Consider the following 27,349-nt stretch of genomic DNA (forward strand, 5'->3'; position numbering starts at 1 on the left):
CGCCTGTAGTCCCAGCACTCGGGGAGGCCGAGGCAGAGGCAGGCGGATCTCTGTGAGTTCGAGGCCAGCCCGGGCTACAGAGCAAGTTCAGCCAAGGCTACACAGAGAAACCCTGTCTTGGAAAAACAAACAAAAAACCCTTAAGACATGGCACATTCCCGTGATCTCCCTGGATCGTTGGGGCTTGCTGGATGGTCTGTCTAGTTGAATCAATGAACTCCTGGCTCAGTAAGAGCCCCTGTCTGAAAAACTAAGCTAAGAAATTCGAGGCATGGTGGTGCAGGCCTTTAATCCCAGCTCTCTGGACTCAGAGACAGGTGGGTCTCTGTGAGTTTCAGGCCAGTCTGGGCTATATGATGAGATCCTGTCTTTTCTTTGTTTTTTGTTTGTTTGCTTTTTTGTTTTGTTTTTTGAAACAGGGTTTCTCTGTGTAGCCTTGGCTTTGCTGGAATTTTCTTTGCAGCCCAGGCTGGCCTCAAACTCAGAGATCCCCTGCCTCCTATTTTCATTTTATTTGTGTGTGTATATGTATGTGTAAGCATTAGTTTTTAAACTCTACTTTATTTGGGGTTACTTATGCCTCTACCTCCCTTCCGACCCGAGGATGCAGACCTCTTTAGACTTAGTTCCAGCTGGTTAGGGTCACTGTGTTCTTTGAGAAACTACTAATCTCAGTCAGCAGGATATCTAGCAGTCTGGCAATAGCCAAGGGCAAACACAGCAAGACGAACAAGTGGCCTTCTTCCTCCTCCATCTCTTCAAAGCCCTCTCCCCTCCTCTCTCTGGACTCTTGTAGCTATACCCTCTCCAAGTCCTTGGAATTAAACTCTCTACAGCTGACAAAACGACCCACATCTCCGAGCCCTTCAAGGCAATCATCAGCTGTAGACAAGCTAAAAGCAACTTGGGATTAAAACAAAAACCTGTTTGCATAACTCAGTTTTCTGGCTTTTGTTGTTGTTTTTGTTTGTTTGTTTTTTGAGACAGGGTTTCTCTGTGTAACCTTAGCTATCCTGGACTCACTTTGTAGACCAGGCTGGCCTCACAATTCCCCTGCCTCTGCTTCCCCAAGTGCTAGGATTACAGACATATACCACCACGTCCAGCTCATAACTCAGTTTTTAAAGTAACCAAAACTCCCATTATGTGTGTTTGTGTGTGTGTGTGTGTGTAAGAGAGAGACAGAGAGAGAGAACCTGTGTGCGTATGTGTGCACCGTGTGCAAACAGGAGCCTGCAGAGGTCAGGTCCCCTGGGACAGCAGACACAGGTGAGTGTAAAAGCTTTGTAGGTGCTGAGAACCAGACTCAGATCCTCTGCAACAGCAAGAATTCCTTTTAATCACTAAGCAGTCTTTCTGGTCCCATGAGACGACCCTGTCTTACACACACACACACACACACACCTGAATGCTCACAGGTTACACAGAGTAAAACGCAACAGAAAAACAGGGAGAAAGACCATAGTATCATCTTGTAACTTGTCTCGGGCACAGACCTTGGCTGTGGTTTTGGGGGTGGAGAACTGCTGGTTGATACTATAATTTTGACTTGGAATGTTCCCAAATGGTCGTGTGCCCTCGGCCCACGGTATAGGGAAATAGTACAAACTGAACAAGTGGGGCTGAAGGAGGTGGTTTTGTTTTTAAATTTTCATCTGTGTGTGTTCGTGTTTGTGTGTGAGTTGCTCTTGCAGAGGAAGCAGGTTTGACTCTCATCACCCATACAGTGGTTTACAACTATCTGTAATTTCTGTGCTAGGGGCCTAGTGCCCTTTTTTGGCCTCCGTGGTGACCAAGCATGTACATTTTTTCACATACAAACATGTAGAGAAAACACTAATACACATAAGACAAAATCGATCTTTGAAAACAGAAGAAACAGGTTGGTGCAGGAGGCTGGCGAGGTGGCAAGGTGTCTCAGTGGGTGAAGGCCCTCGCCTGCAAGCCTGATGACCTATGCAAAGGTGGAAGGAGAAAACCAGCTCCACACACACATAACACGTACACCCACAATAGTAATAAATTAGAAAATAGTATGTATCTTTCTTTATGTATCTCATAAAGAAAACAAGCAAAAGAGAAAGGGGGAATCTATCACTCTCTTTGAACCCACAATGCTTTGGGACATAGTGGCACACGCCTTTAGTCCCTGGGCTCTGCAGGTAGAAGCAAGGAATCTGTGAGTTCAAGGCCAGCTTGGTCTATACAGCAAGTTCCAGGACACCCAGTGGTACATATTGAGCCTCTGTCAAAACGAAATCAAATGACTTCTTTGTTTGCGGCTTTAAGGGAGCCCCAGCTTCAGCAGCACCACCAAGCTGGGCTTCCCTACCTGTCCCACTATGCCAACCAAATAGACAGACGCGGTGAAAAGAGAGAAGAGAGACTTAACTGACGCGCTGGGAAGAAGGAACAAACTACGTTCAAATGGTGGAAGAACTAGTGAGCGAAAGGTTTGAGAGCTACGCAGCCTGGTGAAGGTGTGGTCCCATTCATCGCCTTAGCTCCAGTGCAGGAGGTAGGTGTTGATAAACTGCTAATCTGAACTAGTTTCCACAAAGTGATTATTTCTGCTCCAGCGGGCAGCTTGGCTCTTCTAAGCAACCATCCTCATCTGTGTGATAAAGAGGGGGAGGGGCTAATGCGTGCCTCTTCCGGAATCCAAAGTGACTGCAGGTTTAAGACAAGGGTTTATCTCTGCGCCTTCAGCTTTGCGGGACCCAGCGAAGAGCAAACAGTTTGTAACAAAGTAGCTTCTAAGTAACTGTTCTTCCCTTGGGTATGAACACTCCTTGGTCTTGAGAGAATCCAGGTACCTGTTAATCTGTCTTTTTAGGTTTCTTGGCCTGGTGATAAACTAGTACAAGAAAAGGGGACATGCTGTAATGGCTGCAGAATATATGCAAATAAAAAGTACTCATTACAGGCAGTGGAAACACTGAAAGGATTTCACTGCCTAGTTTTGTATGTCAAAAGTTTAAAGACATGAGGCAGGAACTACAGGGGGGATACAAAGTAAATAAAGTGTAATTAATAAGAAAGAGAGAAAGAAAGAAAGAAAGAAAGAAAGAAAGAAAGAAAGAAAGAAAGAAAGAAAGAAAGAAAGAAAGAAAGGAAGGAAGGAAGGAAGAAAGGAAGGAAGAAAGAAAGGAAGGAAGAAAGAGAAAGGAAGGAAGAAAGAAAGAAAGAAAGAAAGAAAGAAAGAAAGAAAGAAAGAAAGAAAGAAAGAAAGAAAGAAAATTTAGGGACAGCCAGAGGGTGGTAGCACACACCTTTAATCCCAGCACTTGGGAGGCAGAGGCAGGTAGATCTCTGGATTCCAGGCCAGCCTGGTCTACAGTGTGAGCTCCAGGACAGCCAGGTCTGCCTGGAAAACAAACAAACAAATGAAAAAAAGAAAAGAAAATGAAAAAAGAAAACCTAGTTGCTTTAGATACAGAGCATGACATTCTGGCTTTACATTAGTGCGCTGTTAACACACACACACAAACACACACACACACACACACACACAAAATGGGGTTCCCACTGCAAAGGGAGTAAAAGATTGTTTACTCTAGAGCCAAATGTGAGTGAATACTGCACAGGAATGCTATGACCACATTGCCTCAAGTACCATGTTCCAATATGATGACAATTTCATAGTGACACAAGCAAGAAAAAGAAACTAATTACCACACTTCCAATGCATTGTTGGGTAGTTGATAGGGGTGTCACAGCAAAGCAGGAAAATCCCACTATGGCCAGATTGGTTGAGGCCTGTCTGCCCATTCCTAAGGGAGTCTAAAATGCCTCAACACTGCAGCTCCTGATAACCACTCAAGATACATATAAATTCTGTATACAATGTTCTGCCTGCATGTACACCTACACACCAGAAGAGGGCACCAGATCTCACTATAGGTGGTTGTGAGCCACCATGTGATTGCTGGGAATTGAACTCAAGACCTTTGGAAGAGCAGCCAGTGCTCTTAACCTCTGAGCCATCTCTCTATCCTGACCACTCAAGTTCTAAACCAGTCAGCCTTGTTGAATGTTTTTTTTTTTTTTTTTTTTTTTTTTTTTTGCTTTGGTAGTTTTGCTTTTTATTTTTGGCCTCACATTCTAGGCAAATACTATAACACTGGGCATTCCCTGCCCAGGCATGGCTTTTTTTTTTTTTTTTTTTTTTTCCTTTCTGGAACGTCAGTTAATGGTCTTTAAAAGAAAACAAAAAACAAAGCAACCCCCTCCCACCCCATGACAGGGTTTCTCTATGTAATAGCCCTGGCTCTCCTGGAAACTGATTTGCAGACCAGGCTGGCCTTGAACTCATAGAGATACACCTTCCTGTGTGTCACCATGGCTGGTTATAAAAAAAACTTTTTTGAAATATCTATTTCATTCGTTTTTATGTGAGTGTATGTTGACAAGGTCCTTTGCCCCAGCCCTGAGGGGTGTGGGGTGGCTCAAGGGGTAGCTAGCCAGCTTACATGCACCACGCATCTAAGCTGCTGTCGTTCACAACCCAGAAACGGGGTAGATTCTTACATAAATCCCTCATGAGACTGTCGCTAGTCATTAGAATTTCAAACTTCACAAGACAATCACCATAGACTAACAGCCCAATACATAAAATGACATAAAACAGAGTGTAGCTGGGCTCAGTGGCGCAAGCCTGTAATCCCAGCACCCAGGGAAGCAGAGGCAGGTGGATCTCTGTGAGTTGGAGGCCATCCTGGTCTACAAAGGGAGTCCAGAATAGCCAAGTCTACACAGAGAAACCTTGTATCAACCCCCCCAAACAAAACAAAACGAAACAAAACAAAGAGAGCCCAGAATGGTGGCTTGGTGACCAACAGCCAGGCCCGGAGTTCATTCCCAGCACCCACATGGTGGCTCACAACCATCTATGACCCTACAGCCACAGACCAGATGACTGCCTGTGCTGTGTAGACAGCTGTACATCCATACACGTAAAACAAGAAACACAAAGGACGCTCATTCCCCAGAGGGCGCTGCCAGGGTGCGGACTTCCTGCTTTGTGTAAATTACAGCAGCGCTACCACCTGCCCAGGTGGGAGTAAGTACCAAGTTTCTGAGTAAGTACCGTGAATTCCTTCCTTGCTACATTCTGTAGAAAACTACAGATCCAAGCTTCCCTGGTCTTAGCTCAGATCATTCAAATGAACCCTGATTTGATCAAAAGAGCCCAGAGACAAGGCTTGTTAGACAAACAGCAGATACTCAAATAGTTCAAAAGAGCCCCAGAGCAAAAAAGCCTTCAAAGACAGTATTTCAGGGCAAATGGCAGGTGTCCAAGCAGCTCAAAAGCACCTCCTTACTGACCTGGAACAGCAAGGGCCATGCTGGAAGTTAGAGCACTTAGTAAGAGTCAGTCTCTAGAGATCATGAAGTACAAACATTTGTTTCTCTGCTTCATCAAAAGATAGAAGGCAGTGATTTTTGGCCAACGTAGAAAGAAAAGAAAAAGATCCCTATAAGTGATCCCAACATCTGCATGAGGCCATTCAATCTTTGCCGTTCACTTAGGGTTACCTGTTACTAACAGCAGATGCCCCGGTGTGCTCATCCAAGCTGTGAGCCTCAGCTCCCGTGGCCCTGAGGAGTCAGCCTTACTCACTCAATCCCATGTAACCATGCGGGAAAGGAGACTCCATCATTCTGGGGGAGAAAGAACACACAAAGGGAGCCAGTAACTCCAAGTTCATCTCCAGGACACGGATCCAAGCTTAGCTCTAAGCAAAGCCGACCAGAGGCAGGAAGATATATGAAGAACTAAGAGTCCTGGTCTTGAGTGGCCTGTCCATCACTGTCTCAGCTCCAGTCCAGCAAGGCGGTTGACAAGCCGCTGATCTGCTCTTTTGTTGTTGTTAATCGTTATGTCTGCAACGGATGTGGCACTGCCCTCATCCGATCTGGTGTGTGTGTGTGTGGGGTCATCTGACCTGGTGTGTATGTGTGTGTGGGTTGGGGGGAGTCTGTCTTCAAAGGCTCCCTTCTCCCTGGAACCCAAGGTGACTGATGGCAGCGTTGGGACAATGACGCAGCTCTGCAGCTTTGGCCTTGTGAGTCAACGTTGTGCAGCACGGGCAGCGTCTGAGCGTCTACTGCACCTGACTTGGCCTGCAGCAGGAGGGAATGCGCGCCAGATCCAGGTCAAGGCCTTAAGATGCCTGGCAGCTTTGTTTCTATCCTTTTAAGAGCAAGCCACCCTGTAAAGGCGCTCCAGCTAGATTAACAGTGGACAAAAGGACATCTGGAGAGAAAAGGTGCCGTGGAAAAGAACCACTGTATCTCATCCAACAGGAGGCAGAAGCCGAGACACCTGTCACTCTGGACCTCCCCGATGGATGCAGTTGAGTGAGTCAGAGGACACGAGAAATAATACAATTTTCCTGCTTTTGAGTAGCTGTTTTAAGTTGGAAAGTTTTGGCGTTGTAATGGAAAAGGATTTACACGCACGTGGAAAGAAGCATGCAGGCAGCATAGATTCACCAAAAAGTGAGACTGACTAATCTGGATGAAAGTTCTTTAGAAAACACCTTCTAGCCGGGTGATGGTGGTACATGTCTTTAATCCCAGCACTTGGGAGGCAGAGGCAGGTGGATCTGAGTTTAAGACCAAGCTGGTCTACAGAGTGAGTTCCTGGACAGCCAGGGCTACTTAAAAAAAAAAAAAGTCTCAGTATGTGGTCTCTGCTGGCCTAGAACTCACTGTGCAGCCAACCTGGCGGTGAATCCACCCCCTGCTTCTGCTCTCTCCAGTGCTGACAGGACGGGTGTGAGCCACAGTAAACACACTGAGTAAGTTCAACCAGCAACGAAGGACAGAACATGTGTGCACTCTCACACACAGCCCAAATACCTAAAGGTTTATTTTATAACGAGAAATCCACAGCTAGGTAGTCTGTGGCAATACGGCATTATAAAAATATCTCTTGCATTCTAAAAGACTGCAACTTTTGCTCGATTTCACAGCCAGATTAGTAATTTGCCTTGAGGCATGTTCCGCTTCGTGCTCAGCCAGTTTAACCTGGCAAACTCTCTTGCCTTGGATCTCCCATATAATCATTTCTCATAACCGGAATCTTCTGTTATACACTCTTCCATGCTCTGATCCACGGGTAATGTCCCATTCGTGGATAGTGTGTGTGTGTGTGTGTGTGTGTGTGTGTGTGTGTGTGTGCATGCGAGTGCACATGAGTGCACGCACGTGATGGTAATAAATGCTGAAAACAGCAACAGGCAGAGAGAACTTTAAAAAACCAGTGTCCACCACAATGCTGAAACAGCACATAGATGTTGCCTGATAAAAGTTATCTCAGTCAGTGACTCCTGTGAAGGGCCTTCATTCCTTTCCCTTGTGACGCTTTCTGTGCTGGTCAATGAGAGAGAGAGAGCAAAGCACTTTCTCAGAAACCAGCACGGGCACGCAGACTCGGGACAGCAGCAGCAAGCAGAGTTGGACTCATGACAGAGGATAACACAAGACAGGAGGAGGAGAGCAATCAATTCAAATCTGGGCTTCTCGTGGTTACAGGACACCACGGTGAAACACTCTGGTTCTTTTCACTGACTGGTGACTCTGAGTTTATTATTAACGTCCGCAAGCCAATGAAGCAGCCTGTGGCTTCTACAGCTCCACAGCATCACAGGGACCCACATTCTGTCTTCCTCCATCTCTAGCATATCACTTAAGGTGGCTTCATTGTCATGGCTGTCATTGTACCACATTCTAGGCAAGGAAAAGAAGAGATACGTCTGTTAGAAACTTTTTTCCTTTTTGTTGTTTGTTTTTGAGACAAGGTCTCATTATGTAGCCCTGGCTGGCCTGAGACTTACAGAGATCCCCCTGCCTCTGCCTCCCTCCTAAGTGCTGACCACCCCCCCCCCCCCCCCCCCCCCCAAATGCCGACCCCCCCCCCCCCCCGGCCCTGGACAAACTCTGAGAAGCCCCCAAACACCTTCCAATAAGCCCTCATCAGTACTTTGTCACATGGACACGTCTAATGCAGCTGGAATGGAGCCTGGAACCCTGCTCCCTCAAGATCAGTTCTGTTATTAAGGAAGAGTGAGGAACAATCAGTGTTTGTGTGTGGGGCTGCATGCAAACACGTGAGCACATATGCACAGGCGTGTGGAGGCCGGGGTCCACGGAGGGCCAGCCACGCGCCACCTTGTTTTTTGTTAAGATTTTTTGGTTTCTTTTATATATTTGAATGTTCTATCTGCATGTACACCTGCATGGCAGAAGAGGGCAGCAGATCTCACTATAGATGGTTGTGAGCCACCATGTGGGTGCTGGGAGTTGAACTCAGGCCCTGTGGAAGAGCAGACAGTGCTCTTAACCTCTGAGCCATCTCTCCAGCCCTAATATATTTTTAATGTTTGTTTTTATCTTACATGCATTGACACTGTGTGAGAGTGTCAGATCCCCTGGAACTGGAGTTATAGCTGCCATGTGGGTGCTAGGAATCGAACCCAGGTCCTTTGGAAGAGCAGCCAGTGCTCTTAACCACTGAGCCATCTCTCCAGTTCATACTCTACCTTATTTTTCGTTTTGTTTTGTTTTTTTCTCTTTTGTCTTTGAGGCAGGATCTCTCTACATAGCCCTGGCTGTCCTGGAACTCATTCTGTAGACCAGGCTGGCCTTAAAAGTCTGAGATCCACTTGCCTCTGCCTCCCAAGCGCTGGGATTAGAGGTGTAGGCCACTGCAACTGTCCTCTCCATTTTCATTTTTTTGATTCTGTGTTTGCATGTGCCACTGTGTGGGTGTATGCACATGGATGTGGATGCCCCTGGAGGCCAAGGCAGCGGGTGCCCCCGAGCTGAAGGTAGCAGGCGGTTGTGAGCCACCTGATACAGGTGTGGGGAACTGAACACAGGTGTTCTTAACCACTGAGCCGTTCCTCCAGCCGACCACCTTATTTTTCCAGGCACGGTCTCTCACAGAACCTGCAGTTGGTAAATTCCGTCCGTATGGCTGCCCAGGGAGGAGCAGGGTTCTTCTCCCCCACTTCCTGCTTTCACACTGGGTTCCAGATGCTCCAGGGCCCATGGGGTTACTGCGTATCACACTTGGGTCCTCAGCTTGTGCAGCAGACTTGGCCGCTGAGCAGCCCCCTGGGCAGCGTGCTGTACTTCACCTGTACTGTGTTTGATATTGTTTTAAACATGATTCAGGGTGTGTGTGCAAACTGCGAAGAACTCCCGGGACACAGCTTTTGTGGGACTTCCCCGTGTGAGGGTGACCTTGTCAGCTAGGCAGCCGCTTCAGTTTACCAGCCTTCGGAGCACCTAGCAGAAGCGGCTCCTGGCAACAGGGAATGAAAGGGGAAGACAAGGCTGAGATTTCCTTGTACTAGGCCACACCTCCTAAAAGTTCCACTACCACTCAGCAGTGCCACTGCCTGGGGATTCAGCCTTCACTGTGGCTGTCTGGCGGACATTTCCTATCTAAGCTCCTGCTTTCCAGCTGGGAGGAAGGTGCTCAGAGCTCCTGTCCAGGGGATAGCTGGAGCAAGCTCTTCCTTTCCCAACTCGTCCTTCCCAGCCTCCTTCAGAACTGAGCCTGGTTCTGAGCAACAGGATATAAAAAAGATGTCATCTCAGAGGGGAGGTTTCTCCTAATGTGTTCCCTCCCTGTCAGTGACTGCTCTTGCAACGGACCCATTTCACCACCACCTCCATTTACTTTGAGAAACAGAAACTCACTATACTGCCTAAGCTCCTCTCAAATTTATCCTCCTCCCTCAGCCTTCTAAGAAACAGAGATTAGAAGTTTATACCAAGCTGGGCAGTGGTGGTGCAAGCCTTAATCTGAGCACTTGGGTGGCAGAGGCAGGTGATTTCCAACTTCGGGGCCAGCCTGGTCTACAGAGCCAGTTTCAGGACCGCCAGGACTCCATAGTTGCCATGTATTTGCTTATTTATTTGCATGCTTTACCTGCGTGTTTGTGCACCAAGTGCCTGCCTCATGCTCTTGGAGGTCAGAAGGCACCAGATCTGGAATTAGAATTAGAGACAGTCATGAGCCACTGTGTGAATGCTGGGAATTGAACTATTTTATTTGGTCTCTTATAGCTACCTCCCTGCTCCACCCCAATCCCTTCCAACACCCAAGACCAGGTAGAAGAGACAAAGTTAGGGAGGAGACAGTGAGATCTTTCTGACTACTTCCTGCTGAGGATGGGCACTGAATTCCTTTGGGGCAAGTCCAATCTTTGCCCAGTCAGGTTATCTCCAATTTCTTTTTATCCTTTCTTTTCTCAAGACCACCTGACAAACCAGCAGGAGCAGGAACCAGCAGGAGGACAGCCACCCTCCTCTCTTGGGGCTCTGGTCTTTTATACCTTCTCCAGAGTCCCCAGAATTCCAGAAGTAAACTATCTTCAGCTGGGAGAATCAGGCCTGCCAGAGCACAAGGCAAATAGTTGTCTGACCCAACACTCTGAAGCAGCCCATATCCCACTCCAGGGATTAACATGAAAACATATTCACACAATATAACTGGGGTTTTAAAGACACCAAAATTCTCACTACATAATTGTGAATATGAAAATAAAATCATTGGCTGTTTTAGTTAAAAAAAAACAACAAGTCATTTAATGCCAGCATTTGGGAAGCAGAGAAGGTAGATCTCTTGAGTTTGAGGCCAGCCTGGTCTCTAGGACAGCCGAGGCTACACAGAGAAACCCTGTCTCAAAAAACAAAACAAAAGTCACCTAAGGGACACTCGATGTTTCTCCCTCAGTGGTCACCTAAGGGACTGGCAATGTGGTACGGTGCTTGTTGCCCTAGCAGGCACACCGCCCTGGGTTCAATCCCCAGCACTACATAAAGTATCTATGGTGCTTTGCACCTTGAATCTCAGCACTAGAAAAGTGCAGGGGTGATCAGCACTTTAGTACCATTCTCGGCTACACAGGGAGTCTAAGGCCAGACTGGGCTAGAGGTCCTGTCTCCAAGAGTGAAAGTCAATGAAGCTGAGAACGCTAGCTCATACCTGGAATCCCAACGCTTGGAAGTTTGAGGTGCAGGAATGTCAACAGGGCTAGCCTGGGCTATGTAGTGAGTTCTAGTGGTGGAGCGCGTGCCCAGCATGCACCAGTCGCTGGGATCAAGTCATAGACCCACCCTCAAGAGAGGGTTGGACCCCTGGGTCTCACAAGGTAGAAGAGACAGCTAATTACATTCATTCATTCATTCATTCATTCATTCATTCATTCATTATGTATACAGTGTTCTGTCTGCATGTATGCATACATGTCAGAAGAGGGCACCAGATCTCATTATAGGTGATTGTGAGCCACCATGTGGTTGCTGGGACTTGAACTCAGGACCTTTGGAAGAACAGCCAGTGCTCTTAGCCTCTGAGCCATCTCTCCAGCCCGAGACAGCTAATTCCTAGATTATCCTATGACTCCCATGTGCTCTGTGGCATGCCACACACAGACGAATAAATATAACAAACAATTCTTTGAAAGTCTGTTTTGGATACAAGACGGTCCAGAGGGCCAAGGGTCTGCCTCCAGCCTGATTGCCTGGATTCCATCCTTGGAACAAGTAGGAGAGCTGACTCTCACAGTTGCTCTCTAACTCCCACTGTGAACGCAGCATTCGCACACGTACCCTTCGTACCCTTCCCTGTTAGACACAAGCACAATAATTAAATTTTAAATAAAAAGTTGCCCGACATGGTGGCAGATGCCTCTAATCTCAGTACTGGAGAGGCAGAGGCAGGCAGATCTCTGGGAGTTCGAGACCAGCCTGGCCTACATGGTAAGTTTCAGGCCAGCCAACACAACAACACAGTGAGGCTCTATTTCAAACAATCAAACAAAAAAAAGAATGAGGTTCAATGTCATTCTTTCTAAGTGAATTTCAGAGCAAACTGGAATACTTGAGACCAAAACCAGAAGGCCAGAAAGACAGAAAGATCTGTAACCGCCACATCAAAAGCTCTTTCAGCCAGGCGGGGTGGTAGGTATCTGTAATCCTTGCATTTGGGAGGTAGAGACAGGCCATCAGGAGGAATTCCGGAGGAACTCGAAGGCAAGGTGAATTTGAGGTAGCCTGGGTTATATGAAACACTGTCTCTAAACCAAACCAAACAACCTTCTTTTGACAAGGAAATGAGAGCCCTCAGCCTGATTGACAAATTACATGGTTTAGACGTTAGTGTGTGTACATGGCACCCAGGTGAGCACCTGGACTGTGAGCATGGGTGGGTGTGAAGGCCAGAGAGCAACTCTCGGGGTTTTGTTTTAAATTCATCACATTTTCTTATGTGTGGATGTGTTTTTGCTTCTTTCTTTGTTTTGGATACTTGTTTGCACTGACCTGGAGCTAGCTCCTCCCGCTAGCCACTAAGCCTCAGGGGTCCCAGCAGCACTGGCAATACAAGCACAAGCCGCCATGACCGTTTTTTGTTGTTTTTTTACTTGTTTGTTCTTCCCCTTTCGGTTCTGGGGAGCCAAACTCAGGTCCTAACTGAGCTATTTTCTCAGTTCAGATTTCCTCTTTGAAACAACGTAATTCCAAAAGCTCCCAATTTACCTCCATCGCTGCTGTTGAAGCGCTTCCCGGATGTCACATTTCTAGCACTACGGCCCTGCCTCACTCTCAGGCGTTCTTTCTCCTAATGAATTAACCGGCTAAGGCATTCCTTTCACTCTTGGAGCGCTGTTGGGCTGCGCTACGTCAAGAATCCCAGGGCACCTGACTAGGGCCCCCCAGGCTCTGAAGGGGCGTCCTCAGGCTGCACAGCCGCCTCGGCCAGGACGACATCTTGAATAGCCGAGCACAGCAATCTGTTTCTGTGAGCGCAACTTCGAAGCCACGCGTTGGCCCTAACTACCTTATGAACAGCAGTTTTGTGGTCCTGGAATAAATGCGGGGGTAGTTTATTTATTATAATCTGGTCAAGCAATCCCTTCAGAAAACTCACATACCACAAGCAACCCCTGTTCTCAAGTAATCTTCAGTGAGACCTTTTCCTTCCGTTTTTCCTCGCTTGTTCAACTTAGCTACCATTTGGAATGTTTTAGAAATCTTTTGAGAGGGCCCTTACTCACGGTCGGGGCCTAGGCTGCCGTACTTTAACAAGCTCAAATCCCATGCTCCAGCACTTGGTACGCTGGTCTCGAGACCGAGCCACGGCAGGACAGCAAGCACAGCTATCCGCCTTTACAAAGGCTTTCACGTTAGCGTAAGTGCGCAACACACGGCTTTAAAGGAAGCTCAGGGAAGGCAAAACTCGCTCGTCAAGCGTGGCCACGTTGGCTACAACCGGCTGAGCTACCCGGACCACCGGTTTCCGCCTTTCGAGGTGCTTCACCTTGAGAGCTGCGGGCCTCCCGAGGCCCAGCGTTCGCCCCCAGGGAGCGAGTCTCCCCCGGGCACACGGCCGTCCTCCTGCGGCGGAGCCCGCTCCCGCCCCGCATTGCAGCGCCGCGCCCAGTCCGCAGCAGCGGCCCCGCCCCGCGGGCCCGCGCAGGGAGGGGGCTGCGCGCCGAGCCCGCCTCTGCGGCGACCAGCCGGGCGCCCAATGGACGCGGCGGGCAGGGGGAGGGACCGTGGCCAGGCCGCGGCCGCCCCTCCCCAGCTGCTACTTAAGAGGCTCCTGCGCCGCCGCCTCCGCCTCATTGCGTTACTTACCTCGACTCTTAGCTGTCGGGAACGGTAACCGGGACCCGGTGTCTGCTTCTTCCTACCCTCGCCTTCTAACTCGTAGCTACCATGGTGAGTGGGCCGGGTGCGGGGTGGGGGGTGCGGGATGGAGATGCGGAGGGAGCACGCTGGGGGCTGGGACGGGGAGGATGCGCGGGCGGGAGAGCGAGGGGCCAGGGCTGCCGGGGAAGCTCAGGGGTCTGGGGGAGAGGGCTCTCCCGGGTCGCCCCGGCCTCGCTCTCCAACCATCCACACCCTGCAGAAGACCTACAGCATGGCGCTTTCAGACTGCAGTCTTCCCGCGTGGGCCCTTCCCCCATCCTTCCCTGGCTCTCTGCATTTCGGGCGCGCGCGCAGCCCGGCCCCGCCCTCACTTCCTCTTGAGTGTGAAAAGGCGGGGGCGGGAAGGCTCCGGAGACAAAAGACGCATGCGCGACCGTTGCATTCCCGCCTAAGAGCGGCGGGAAGAGCCTCTGCAATGCGCGCGTGCGCGCTGAGGCACTGCGGGCTTAGTTCGTTTAGGGTGTGTCTCCAGTTGGCCCGTGTTGTGGGGGCTGAGGGTCAAACCTAGGACCTCCCATCGTAAGCCAGCTCTGCTGTCCAGCTGCAAACGCAGCTGCCACCTTCCTTTCGCTTAGGAAAAGGATAAGGAACATGGCTAAGTTTTCTCAAATATTCCACAAATCGGGACGTCCCAACAGCGTGGAGTCCAACTAGCTCCAGTTACGAATTTTTGTGGGGCCAAACTGTGACATTGAAGGGTTTTAAGGGAACAGTAATCGGATCCGGGCGGTTGATAAGCCCTTGCTGGGCTAAGACGGAAGTGGAGGAGCTGAGCCCTTACGCCTGCAAATAGAGGAAGTCAAAACCCTCCTCGCCGCTCAGGCCGCATGCTCTCATGCTGTGCATTTACCTCGTTGCCCCTTGTCCCTGCAGCTAGACCTGCCTCAATGCTCCGGCCACGTGCCTCCTGTCCAGATTGCCTGGAAATCTGTACATCCAAAGCAAAAGTAGAACTCGGGGCTGATGAGACGCCGGTTTTCAAAAAGAGAAAGCTGTGACTGCTCCTAGATTTGGAAAATGCCCAAATTAGCTATAATGCCACTGAACTCCAGCTCCTTGAGACGCTGCTAATCGATTCTCCTCCTTTCCGCAGCGTGAGTGCATCTCCATCCACGTTGGCCAGGCTGGTGTCCAGATCGGCAATGCCTGCTGGGAGCTCTACTGCCTGGAACATGGCATCCAGCCTGACGGCCAGATGCCAAGCGACAAGACCATTGGGGGAGGGGACGACTCCTTCAACACCTTCTTCAGCGAGACGGGCGCTGGCAAGCACGTGCCCCGGGCAGTGTTCGTAGACCTGGAGCCCACGGTGATCGGTGAGCTGGCCCGGAGCTTCCCTGGCCGCTGCTTCTCGCTGGCTGGCATGCTCAGAATCTCTTCAGACAGGGAAGCGGGAGCGAGCTGTGGGGCTGATCTCTTTCTTCTCCTTGCCCAGATGAGGTTCGCACTGGTACCTACCGTCAGCTCTTCCACCCCGAGCAGCTCATCACGGGCAAGGAGGATGCTGCCAACAACTACGCCCGGGGCCACTACACCATCGGCAAGGAGATCATTGACCTTGTCTTGGACCGGATTCGCAAGCTGGTGAGTGCCATCTATGGACACATTTAAAATTCAGGGGTGGGGTGGGGTGGGGTGGGTCCCTGTCAAAATCCAGAAAATCGGACTTTACAGACAGTCTTTAGGCCATAATTTTCACTAATCCACCCTTTTCTGTCAAGTAGCTATGGTTCACATCTAAAGGAATTGCAAAGTGCTAAGAGTATGCCCGGCCAATAGAACATCACATTTCCTTTCCTTTTCTTCTCCTACAGGCTGACCAGTGCACGGGTCTTCAGGGCTTCTTGGTTTTCCACAGCTTTGGTGGGGGAACCGGCTCTGGCTTCACCTCCCTGCTGATGGAGCGGCTCTCAGTTGATTATGGAAAGAAGTCCAAGCTGGAGTTCTCCATTTACCCCGCCCCCCCAGGTGTCCACTGCTGTGGTTGAGCCCTACAATTCCATCCTCACCACCCACACCACCCTGGAGCACTCTGATTGTGCCTTCATGGTAGACAATGAGGCCATCTATGACATCTGTCGTAGAAACCTTGACATTGAGCGCCCAACCTACACTAACCTTAACCGCCTTATTAGCCAGATTGTGTCTTCCATCACGGCCTCCCTCAGGTTTGATGGGGCCCTGAATGTTGACCTGACAGAGTTCCAGACCAACCTGGTACCCTACCCTCGCATCCACTTCCCTCTGGCCACATATGCCCCTGTCATCTCTGCTGAGAAAGCCTACCATGAGCAGCTTTCTGTAGCAGAGATCACCAATGCCTGCTTTGAGCCAGCCAACCAGATGGTGAAATGTGACCCTCGCCATGGTAAATACATGGCTTGCTGCCTGCTGTACCGTGGTGATGTGGTCCCCAAAGATGTCAATGCTGCTATCGCCACCATCAAGACCAAGCGTAGTATCCAGTTTGTGGACTGGTGTCCCACTGGCTTCAAGGTTGGCATTAATTACCAGCCTCCCACTGTGGTGCCTGGTGGAGACCTGGCCAAGGTCCAGAGAGCTGTGTGCATGCTGAGCAACACCACGGCCATTGCTGAGGCCTGGGCTCGCCTGGATCACAAGTTTGATCTGATGTATGCCAAGCGGGCCTTTGTGCACTGGTATGTGGGTGAGGGCATGGAGGAGGGAGAGTTCTCTGAGGCCCGTGAGGACATGGCTGCCCTGGAGAAGGATTATGAGGAGGTTGGTGTGGATTCTGTGGAAGGAGAGGGTGAGGAAGAAGGAGAGGAATACTAATTAACCCATTCTTTGAGCTCCTGAATCATGTCAAACTCCCAAGGCTCAGCTTTACCATTAAGCTGCCAGGCATTGATGCTACTAATTATGTTATTTCATTCTCTGATCATGTCTTCTCCATGTGTGCCTGTAACGTTTTTTTTCCATGATGTCTCAGTAAAAAGCTTTAAGGAAATGTTTGTGTATTGTTATTTGGGGCAAGTCTCCTGTATTCCAGACTAGCCTATACCTGATCCTCCTGCCTCAACTCCCTGGGATATAATTAGAGGTCACCATTCAGGTACTATGTTTGTTCCAGACCCCAGACTGCCTAGAGCATTTGCTAAAATATCACAATCCTTGAGGCTTCGGTTGTGCTGCATGCTTTTCTATCTGCTGTGTGGGAGATGGGGATGGTAAGGGCCCTGTTTCAGTCTGAGTGTTAAAAGGGAGATCTCTCAGTCCTCAGTGCTAAAGGAAAGTCTTGAGAGGTGTAATTTCTACTAGGAAAGAGCCAAAGGATGAATAGTCTGTGGACTAGTAGGGACGGCACTAGAGGAAGTGGGAACTTCTGTAAGCATTAGAAGGACGCATTGACACTACCTGTGAGGTCATTTGGGTACTTGAGGTTGAACAAAAGTCCTCAGACATGCTAGGCACATGGTGTACCAATGCCATACTTTACTATCTTGCTTTATTTTGAGATGGTCCTCGTTACCCGTGCTGGTCTTACTATCCACACAGTATGTAGCCCAGGGCCGCTTTGGTTCCCCCCCCCCACACCCCCAAAGTGGGATTAAAGGCATATATACCTCTGGCCAGAAATAAAAGATGGAGTGTCAGGAGTACAAGGCCAGCCTGAGCTACAGAAGACACTATCGCAAGAGAAAAGGCAAAACAAACCCTTACAAACTAGGTATGGTGGCACAAGATTTTAATTTTGGTGCTCAGTAGGCAGAGGAAGATTCCCTTGGCCAGGCACAGTGGTACACGCCTGTAATGCCAGCACTCTGGAGGCAGAGGCAGATGGATCACTGAGTTCAAGGCCAGGACAGCCAAGGCTACACAGAGAAACCCTGTCTCAAAAGGTAAGTCCAGCCTAATCGAGCCAGATATCCCAGTGAGAGATTCTATCTTAACATAGAGAGATGGCTCAACAGTGTTATTTTTCAGAGGACCCAAGTTCACCCAAGCACACCTCTGACTTCTGGCACCTGCACTCAAATTACCCGCATAAATACATATAAAAACAAAGGTAAGAAACTCAAAACAAAGGGGCTGGAGAGATGGTCAGAGGTTAACAGCCCTGGCTGCTCTTCCAGAGGACCTGAGTTCAATCCCCAGCACCCACATGGTGGCTCATGACCATCTACAATGAGACCTGGTGCCCTGTTGTGGCCTGCTGGCACATATGCAGGTAGAAAACTGTTTCAATAAAGAAACTCAAAACAAGGTGGGCAGCTGAAAAGCAACATTGAGGTTGACCTCTGACCTCCACACATGTGGGGACACCCACCACACAAACAAAAAAAAAAAAAAAAAAAACCTGTTTGCAAGGGAAATTGTGCCAGGTGTGCGAGTTTCATGTGAAAACTGTGGGCTTAGTGGGACAGAAAGATGAATGAAGATACAGGGAGAAGCTCTTAAGGGCATCTCTGAAGCTCGGGGGAGATTTGAAAAAATAAAAATAAAAATAACTTTCTGGTAAAGACCTTGCAAATAAAAAACATCCCACAGCGGTGGCATGCACTTTTAATCCCCACATGCAAGAGGCAGAGGCAGGTGAATCTGAGTTCAAGGCAGGCCTCTTCTAAATTGTGAGTTCCAGGACAGCCAGGACTACATAGAACATCATAAAATAACAAATTTAGGGATTGTAGAGGCTGGGTTTGCATTTCAGTCTGGTAGAATGTTTTCCTAGCATGCATGAAGCACTGAGCTTGGTCCCTAGCACTGCATTCAACCTGGCATGGTGGCTGAGTCCTACAATCTCAACACTCAAGAGGTGAAGGAGAGAGGGTCAGTTGTTCAAGGTGCAGTTGTTCTGGTAAAGTTTGTGGCCACAGAAAGTTCAAAAAATTTTTTTGTTTATTTATTTTTTGTTGTTGTTGTGTTTCAAAACAGGATTTCCCTATGTAGCCTTGGCTGTCCTGGCCTCACTTTGTAGACCAGGCTGGCCTCGAACACACAGAGTTCCGCCTGCCTCTGCTTCCCAGAGTGCTGGGATTACAAGCCTGTGCCACTGACAAAATTATTAAAACAGGATTGTTTTCCTCTTAATCCAGTTTTGTTTGTTTTGGGGGAGAGGGGTCTTATTTGTTTTTTGGTTTTTGTTTTTTCGAGACAGGGTTTCTCTGTGTAGCCCTGGGTGTCCCGGCTGGAGACCAGGCTGGCCTTAAATTCACTGAGATCTGCCTGTCTCTGCCTCTTGAGTGTGTGTATCACCGCTCAGCCTTGTATTTTATTATTTGTTATAGTGCTGGAATCAAAGGCGTGCACTGACAAACACAGCCTTTTTAAAACAAACAAACACAGGTTTCTCTATGTATCCCAGCCTGACCTTTAACTTACGGCAGTCCTCCTGCCTCAGCATCCCAAATGCTAGGATTACAGGCAAGTACAACTGTACATGGCCATCTTAGGGCCTTTATTGTTCAGTCAATGTAAATGTTATAAAACTCAAACCTTCTCCTTACAGGCACCACCCTCTTCACCACTTCTGGAGAAGGTGAGTCCTGAAGGCCTGTCCCTAGGATTAGAGACACTTAACTCTTGTGATGCTCCTCTTATCTTCTGGTTAATAGGTAATTTACTCTTCTGCACAGCAGATTTCTGTTATGCCTTTCTTGCTCACAGGAATTACTAGGTAAGGACGGAGCCTGTTAGGCCCTGTAAGCGTAGAAGGTGGTGACTGTTCCCTCCTTCCACCATATGGATTCTGGGGATCAAACTTAGGTGGTCAGACTTGCTATCTCATTAGCCTCAACATTTGCCAAAACAAACAAACAAAAACAAATGACAACAAAGCTCCCACAAAGTTAAAATTTGTCCAATTCATTTTCTTGAGGTCAGTATTAAAATCGGAGGGCTCCAGATAGTCTCTCATCTTACAGATGACAGATTTAATCGACAAGGAAGAAAGGAAATGATACTTTGTGTCCCACTTTAAATATTGCCTCTTACAGGATCAGAGGGTATATGGATCTTTGAGCCTTAAGGGGATCCATGCTGTGATCCAGAATAGACAGTAAAAGATAGAAGGCAGGAAGAACATTCTAGCCTGAGATGGCATTTACCCCTCCCAAGCCCATAAAATGCGCAGCAAGTTCCTTAACGCCCTGCAGAGGGCACCACCGGCAAGGAGTTCTCCATCCAGGAAAGCTGAGCTGAGTCTGGTGAATGCAGGCTGCCCTTGCCATCACCTTGGAGGTAAGGCTCAAAAAATGCAACAGACAGGAAGTGACCGGAGAGGGCATCCCTAGCACTCACCGGCTTGTCAATTCTCGTTCTGACAACTACTGGAGGAAGCTGTGTCTGGTGTTAGGTCACTGTGAATCAGGCAGCCACAGGCAACCCCACCCGCAAGAAGTTTCTTGACCTGAGCCCCAACCTCCACCCCTTCTCCAAGACAATTTCAAACGCATGGCCTTATCGTCAACAAGAACTAAGAAAGAGAATGTTGCTACATTAACCTAAACTCAACACTGATACAAAGTAATAATCACTGATGGTTATCTTGTAGCTGCTACTAGGGTTACTATGTTGCTAAAACTAGCTTCTTCCCCTCGGCCAAGTCTATAAGCCACTCCCAACTGACGGAGCTCAAAGGGTCAGAGTAAGAGCTACATAAATAAGGAAGGCAGAGTTACTGGGTGATTGATGGTTCGCACCTTGAATCCCAGCACTAGAGAAACCATGTTTGGAAAACCAGAGGTGGGAGTGGGGATTGGGAGGGACAGACACAGGACACAGAAATTCACGTGCATGTGTGTTTGTGTGTGTGTTCCTATGGCCTTGCCTTCTTTGTCTTTTTATTGTTCCTGAGGTTCAAACTCAGACCTCAAGCACACCAAGCAGGCATTCTCACACTGAAACAAATATGAAATGAAAACGTGTATAAGCTAAATGGAGAGTTTCTGCTATTGTCATTTAAAGAAAAGAATGTGGTCCATGCTTGTGATTCTAAGCATTCAATCAGCTGAAGTAGGAGAAACAGTTTGAGATCAGCATAGGGAATATTATACATGGAAATCTGTTCATGATTCAGTGGTACTTTGGGGTTTGTTTGTTTTGTTTTGTTTTGTTTTTCAGGGTTTCTCTGGGTATCCTGACTGGAACTCCCTCTGTGTAGACCAGGCTGGCCTTGAGCTCAGAGATGTTTGTTCTCATGTATTGGGCACCAGGTTAAAAGCTAAGAGAATCACTCTGTTCAAGACAAACATGATTCTTTCTCTAGAGAAGTCTATACTGGAGAAGGCCAATATAGACTAATATAAACAAATTAAATATCATTATGGCAACTTCTGATAAAAAAACAGATTCATTAGGCTGGTGAAATGGTTTAGCACTTGCCACCAAATCTGATGGCTTGAGTATGCGTCCTAAGGACCAAATAATAGAAGGAGAGAATCCATTCCTGAAAGTTTCCCTCTGACCTCATACTTTATAGAGCCACAAATGTACCTGGACACACACACATAGACATAAACAAGTAACTTAAAAATAAAAAAAACAGGCTTCTTTAGATAAAGTAGTGGGGAGGACTGCTCTGAGCTGTAACATTTATGCCAGGAGATAAAGGGAGGGAAAGATCAGAATTCAAGGTCATCCAGGGCTACTGGAGACTGCCACAAGTGAGCTGGGAAGGGAAAAGAGTCATCTTGGATAAGCAACACACAAACTGAGTCCTGAGGTTGGAAAGGGCTTGGCAAGGTTGACTAGGGACTGATAGAAGGCCAGAGTGAGGGTAAGGCCCACTTACAGTAGAGAGGGTCTACACAATAGAAGATACAAAATCTGGGCTGACAGAATAGATAGAAAATCTCGTAAGGTGTAAAACTACGTGGTGTGCGGTGTGTACCAGGGCACACCCCACTCCCCCTAGAGAGCCACGGGTCTGCATTCCCGTTCTGTCAGATCGCTGGGGTTTTTTGGGTGTGTGTGTGTGTGTGTGTGTGTGTGTGTGTGTGTGTGTTGGGCGTTTGTTTTTAGGGAAGGTTCAAGAAATGGTTTGCCTGTGTAACTCTGGCTGCCATAGTTCTGTAGACCAGGCTGGCCTTGAACACAGAGATCCACCTGCATCTGCCTCCTGAGTGTGTAAAGGTGAGCACCCCACGCCTGGGTCAGATCTCTCTTTAAGAAACATTCTGGCCTCAGGTGTAGGTCAGGAATAGATACAGGGTGCAATACCACATAAATATCACAGGCTTGCTTGAGAGGGGTGGGGAGGGGAGGGGTGGGAACTGTTTTGGAAAAAGATGGACCCAAATCAAAGCAAAGCCACTACCACTATACTGCCTCTGAAGGACATAGAGTGATCTTTAGGGCAGACGATTCTTCCCCACCACAAAAACATTCTCTCCCTTAATCAACTTGGCATACTTTATTATTACAACTTTCTTTTTCTAATTCTTTTAAAAATACATCTTTTTAAAATTATGAGAGCGTGAATATGTGCATGTGTATCTATGCACAGGTGGGCAGATCCCCCTAGAGCTGAGGTATAGGTAGATATGAACTGTGCAACCTATATGATGAGAACCCAGCTTAGGTCCCTTGCAAAAGCAATGCACGCTCTTAAGCTCCGAGCCATGATGTCTTCAGCCCTTTCTTTGTAAAATTTTTATCTATAGCTCTATTTATTTATTTAGAGACAGAGGCCTTGGATGTCTTATGGAGACCAGGCTGACCCCAAGCCTGCAGAGATCTGCCTGCCTCTGCCTCTTCGAGTGCTGGGATTAAAAGCGTATGCCACCACACCTGGGTCTTATTTTAAAAAGATTTTATATTTATTATTTTAAATGATGTGTCGTTAGGCCTCAGTTACTGTTCTATACTGTGACAAAACATGACCAAGGCGACTAATAAAAGAAAGCATTTAAATTGGAGCTCACAGTTCCAGAGGGTTGGAGTCCATGACCATCAGGCGGGGAGCAGGGCAGCAGGCAGGCATGGCTCTGCAGCAGTTGCTGAGAGAGCACATCTGATCATAGTCCAACTGCAAAAGTCTCAAGTCTTTCAGTTTCAGCATAGTGTAAGAGTCAAAAGTCTCTTGAGGCTCGCAGCACTCTCTTAATTAAAACCCTCTGCAAATAAAATAAGAAAGCAAAGTGAATACTTCTGACAGAACAGAATATACATTACTATTCCAAAGGAGAGTGATGGGAGAAAATACTAAGGAAATATTGAAATACTGGACCAAAAGAAGACAGAAATCCAGCAGGGCAAACTCCAAAGAACTCACATGGCTCCGCCCTTCCAGCTTTGCTGACTTCAACGCATTTTTCTCTTTGGCTAGTTCTACTGTGTATCTGAAGCTCTCCTTGGCAGATATCCCACAGCTCTGGCAACTCAAACATCTTGGGGTCTCAGTACAGTCCAGGCTTCACTTGCATAGCCTCATGAAAAGGCCTGTTCTGGCCTACATGCCGGGCCTCCCTGTGCCACACCTGGCCTCTGTGGTTTCCCTTTACTGTGGAGGAAAATGCTGCAACCCCTTTTCCTCTTGTATCCTTCGAGACTCTAAAGAAAGAACCACTGGGGTGGTGGTACGAGCCGGTAGTGGTGGTGCAAGCTGAGCTGGGCAATGGTGGTGTAAGCCGGGCGGTATAGAGTAGGTCTCTGAGTCTGAGGTCAGCCTGGTCTACAAAGGAGCTGCCATGGCTCCACAAGGAAAACTTGGTCTTGAAAGCCAGAACAAACAAACAAACAAACAAACAAACAAACAAAGGAAAGAAAGAAAGAAAACAAAGAAGAAATAAAGAAAGAGCCATGTGGCTGACGGCCATGGTAGGCTGCCTTCTTTCTGGGTTAGAACTTGGCCTCTTCCTTGAATTATATTTGCATAAGTTCTGACTGGTTGCTTCCTTTGTTTGTTTCTTTCTCTGTGTAGCCTTGGCTCTCCTGGACTTTCTTTGTAACCAGGCTGACCTCAAATTCATAGAGCTTCGCCTGCCTCTGCCTCCCTGAGTGCTGGGATTAAAAGCGTGCATCACCATGCCCGGCTGCCTGGCTCCCTTTGTTGTATAAGCTTTCCATCTTACAAGCAGCAGAATCAGCTGAATGGGGGGTCTTGAGGGTACCACTCCCTTTATTTTACATCAGGTGTCTTCTTTGGTCCTTCAGCACAAGCTTTGGCTCCAACATTAAAATTCCTGATGACCTTTGTCTCCTCAAACTGTTCGTTTCACATTTCTTTTGCCATGCTTGCTCTTTTTCATAAGAGCTGCTCACTGATAACCAAGTGACAAAGAGAGCATCAGGCTGACTTGAAGCCACCTCTGCCAACAAAATTACTTCAAAGCTCTTCAGTTCAGCTTCAGGCAGATTCTTAGGACAAAATAAAAAAGTAGCCACGTTCTTTACCGAACTACCCCAAAAATGGTCTCTAGTCAGGGGTTACTGTTGTTCCTCCCTGAAACCTTTTGAGCTGGGCTTCCATAGCCCACGTTGCTCTCAGTACTACGTCTGTTAAGCCCTGATTATAGCATTCCACCAATTTCCTAGTCCAAACTCTTAGAGTCTTCCACACTCTTCCAAAGCCAGCACTGTCAGGCCTGCCACAGTGATAACCCACTTCCTGGTAGCAATTTACCACTCAGTTACTTTTACATTGCAGTGATAGGGACTAGGACCAAAGCAACTTACAGAAAAAGAGTTTGTTGGCGGCTTAGCGTTCAGAGGGTGAGTCCATGACCGTCATGGTGAGGGGCATGGCATCGGGTAGGCAACCTGTAGGCAGGCACTGGAGCAGTAACAGAGAGCCCACATCGGATCCACAAGCAGGAAGCAGGTAGAGAGGGACTGGCATGGGCTTCTGAGACCTCAAAGCCTGCTCCCACTGACATACCTCCTCCAATAAGGCCACACCTCCTGACCCTTCCCCGATCCTTCAGCTGAGTACCAGCAAATATAATGAGCCTGTGCCTGGCTTCATTCAAGCCAGCACATGTGTGGGTTTGTACGTGGGTAAAGTCACATGAGCGCAGGTTCCTTAAGACGTCAGGAGTTTCAGATCCCCCTGGATCTGGAGCTACAGGTGGCTGTAAGCACCTGCTCTGGGGGATGTGCCTGCCTCTTCCTCCCTGAGTGCTGGGTTTACAGGTGTGCGCCACTCTTCTACACCGCCATGTCCACCTATACAGTGTTGGGGACCAAACCCTGGGCTTTGCACATGCCAGCACCCTGCAACTCAACCAAGTCCCTGGCCTCCTTCTCCCTGTTACTACTGCTACAGGTTCTTAGTTCTCTGAAGGCAGGAGCCAGGTCCTTTATTTCTGTCTACTCACCATGCCTAGCACCTGGCATACTATAGACCTTATTCTCATGCATGCCAATCAAGGTAACATGAATGAAATGTTCTGGTTTTACTCTATGTCCTTTTTTTTTTTTCATTTTGTTGAGACAGTGTCCATTTTGGCTTTATTTTTGAAATAAGGACTTGTTAGGTAGTCCACGCTAAACTGGAACTCACCAGCTCAAGCTGGCCAACTTACCTTGGCCTCAGCCTTCCGTGTGCTGGGATTATAGGCATGTACCAGCACACCTTTCCTCAATTTGACTTGCATTTCCATATTCTCATTAAAGCACAATGCTTTTCATAGTTGAAATAAGAATCTGAGGACTCAGACGGCCTGTAAAGGCACTTGATGGCCAGGCTTGATGACTTGAATTCAATTGTTGGGACCCACCCTATGGAAAGAGAAAACTATCTCCCCAGTGTTGTTCTGTGACCTCCACACATGTATCTTGGAATGAAGGTGCTCACACAAGCACACACACACACACACACACACACACACACACAGAACATATATATATATAATAAACTTATTACAAACAAAACATTTTAAAATGGTGTAGAGTGGGACATAGTGGCATGTCTTTAATTCCAGCACTCAGAAGACAGAGGCGGAAGGGTTTCTATGAATTGAAGGCCAGCCTTGTCTAAATATCAAATTCTAAGAAAGCTAGGGCTATATGGAGAGGGACCTCAAAAAATATTGTATAATTTGTATATAACCTATGCATATCCTCCAGAATACTTTAAATCATCCCTAGAGAACCTATAACCCTTAATACAATGTAAATGCTTTGTAAATAGTTATCACTATATTGTTTAGGGATGACCAGACCACACAAGGCTATACATGTTCAGTACAGATATGATTTTGTTCTCAATTTTTTTTTCATGGTACTAGGGATCAAACCCAAGACCTTGTACAAGCTAAGCTCTTTACCACTGAGTTACATTCCCAGCCCCAAATTTATTTTTGATGCTTTTTTTTTTTTTTTTTTTTTTGAGACATGGTCTCTCTTTGTACTCCCATTTTTTCTTTTCTTTTCTTTTCTTTTTTTTTTTTTTTTGGATGCGGTCTCTCTCTAGAACCTGGAGCTACATGAATAGGGTAGGCTATATAGAGGGCCAACTATGTAGACACGTGTCTACACAAGTATGTGGTTTTTAGTTTGTTTTGGTTTTTTTAAAACAGATTCTTACCACGTTACTCTACTTGGCCTGGAACTCCATATGTAAACCAGACTGGCCTTGAACTTAAGAGACCCACCTGCTTTTGCCTTTCTAGTGCTGAAATTAAAGATGTAGGCCACAACGCCCAGCTGGAGTCTGAAGTCTTAAATAGGCCCGTTGACAACCTCTATTTCCTAGTCTCAAATTCTTGCTACAATGTTAAAATTAGATAAGGGTTATAAAGAGAACGACACACAGGGGGTAAGTAGTTAGTGTCTGATTCTGTCCACTCACCAATATTCCCTGTGGACGTTCCCATACAGTTTCAGAATAGCCCGGGCCTGGTGGGACACGCCTATCTTCTGGCAATCAACTGGAGGAAGATCGCTGAGAATTCAAGGCTAGCCTGGTTTGCAAAGGCGAGACCTGTCTCAACGAAACAACATTTTCTATGGTCTTTTTTTTTTTTTTTTTTTTTTTTTTTTTTTACTATTTGTTGTCTAAAACCCTAGGCCTTCCACAAAACCGATAGAGTGAAAGCTGTCAGGGGTGACGGGACCTCCAATAACAAATACACTTCCAGAAAGCGCTATGGGCCCTTCCGGAAACCCCGCGGCGCTCTTTACATTTCGGCCGGTTGGCCCGATCCGAGCCATCCACTTCTAAAACCGTGCCGGATGCTGATACCCCGGAGCGGCTCGAACAGACTCTGAGTTTTAGAACAGTGGCGTCCACTGGCCAACAATATCCCGCCTTCTTCCCAAACTACCCTATCAGCGCACTCCTCAGGATGAGCGACAGCCGGCGGGGAGCCAATAAGCTCCGCTCTCCGGAAGGCTCCCGCCCAGGCCTTGTGTCGTCACGGGGCCTCTCAAAACCAAAGCACGCAGCCTGGCGCTTCCGCGTAGCCCGGCGGCGGGTAATTGCGTTGAGACGCGACTGGGAGCGACCCCACCTTAAAGGGGAGGGGCCCGAGGGGGTCCGGAGCCCTTTAAGACCAGGCGGGCTGGGGCCTGCCCCTTTAAGGGCGGGGCGTCCGACGACTGAATCTGAGCTCCGGATTACCTTGAGTTTCCGTCACGGGCAGCGAGGAGCGGCTCCCAGGCTGGGTCCGGGTGCTCGGCGGGCGGCGGCGGCCTCATCCCCGCT

General features: G+C 48.0%; 1 protein-coding gene and 1 long non-coding RNA gene across 3 annotated transcripts in view; one reads left to right on the forward strand and one right to left on the reverse strand.

The window, feature by feature from the left end:
- LOC129691075 (tubulin alpha-1B chain-like) overlaps nucleotides 1–16,708 on the forward strand; it is a 24,425-nt gene extending 7,717 nt beyond the window's left edge. The window contains 4 exon segments of the mRNA XM_055627028.1: nucleotides 14,831–15,053; nucleotides 15,173–15,321; nucleotides 15,552–15,698; nucleotides 15,700–16,708. Coding sequence (XP_055483003.1) covers nucleotides 14,831–15,053; nucleotides 15,173–15,321; nucleotides 15,552–15,698; nucleotides 15,700–16,533 — 1,353 coding nt within the window. The 3' untranslated portion in view covers nucleotides 16,534–16,708.
- On the reverse strand, nucleotides 6,861–27,333 carry LOC129691076 (uncharacterized). 2 transcript variants are annotated; one of them, XR_008722408.1, is made up of 5 exons: nucleotides 27,266–27,333; nucleotides 26,495–26,626; nucleotides 22,626–22,817; nucleotides 9,950–10,008; nucleotides 6,861–7,737 (listed from the first exon to the last, which is right to left on the reverse strand). It is a non-coding gene; the product is annotated as an uncharacterized LOC129691076 (long non-coding RNA). The 2 variants fall into 2 exon arrangements; XR_008722407.1 differs by lacking the exon at nucleotides 27,266–27,333 and having other exon boundaries at nucleotides 26,495–26,921.
- Nucleotides 27,334–27,349: the final 16 nt, after the last annotated feature.

Source organism: Psammomys obesus, unplaced genomic scaffold, assembly GCF_907164565.1.
Source record: "Psammomys obesus unplaced genomic scaffold, mPsaObe1.curated_primary_1811, whole genome shotgun sequence".
In the NCBI taxonomy this organism is placed as follows: domain Eukaryota; kingdom Metazoa; phylum Chordata; class Mammalia; order Rodentia; family Muridae; genus Psammomys; species Psammomys obesus.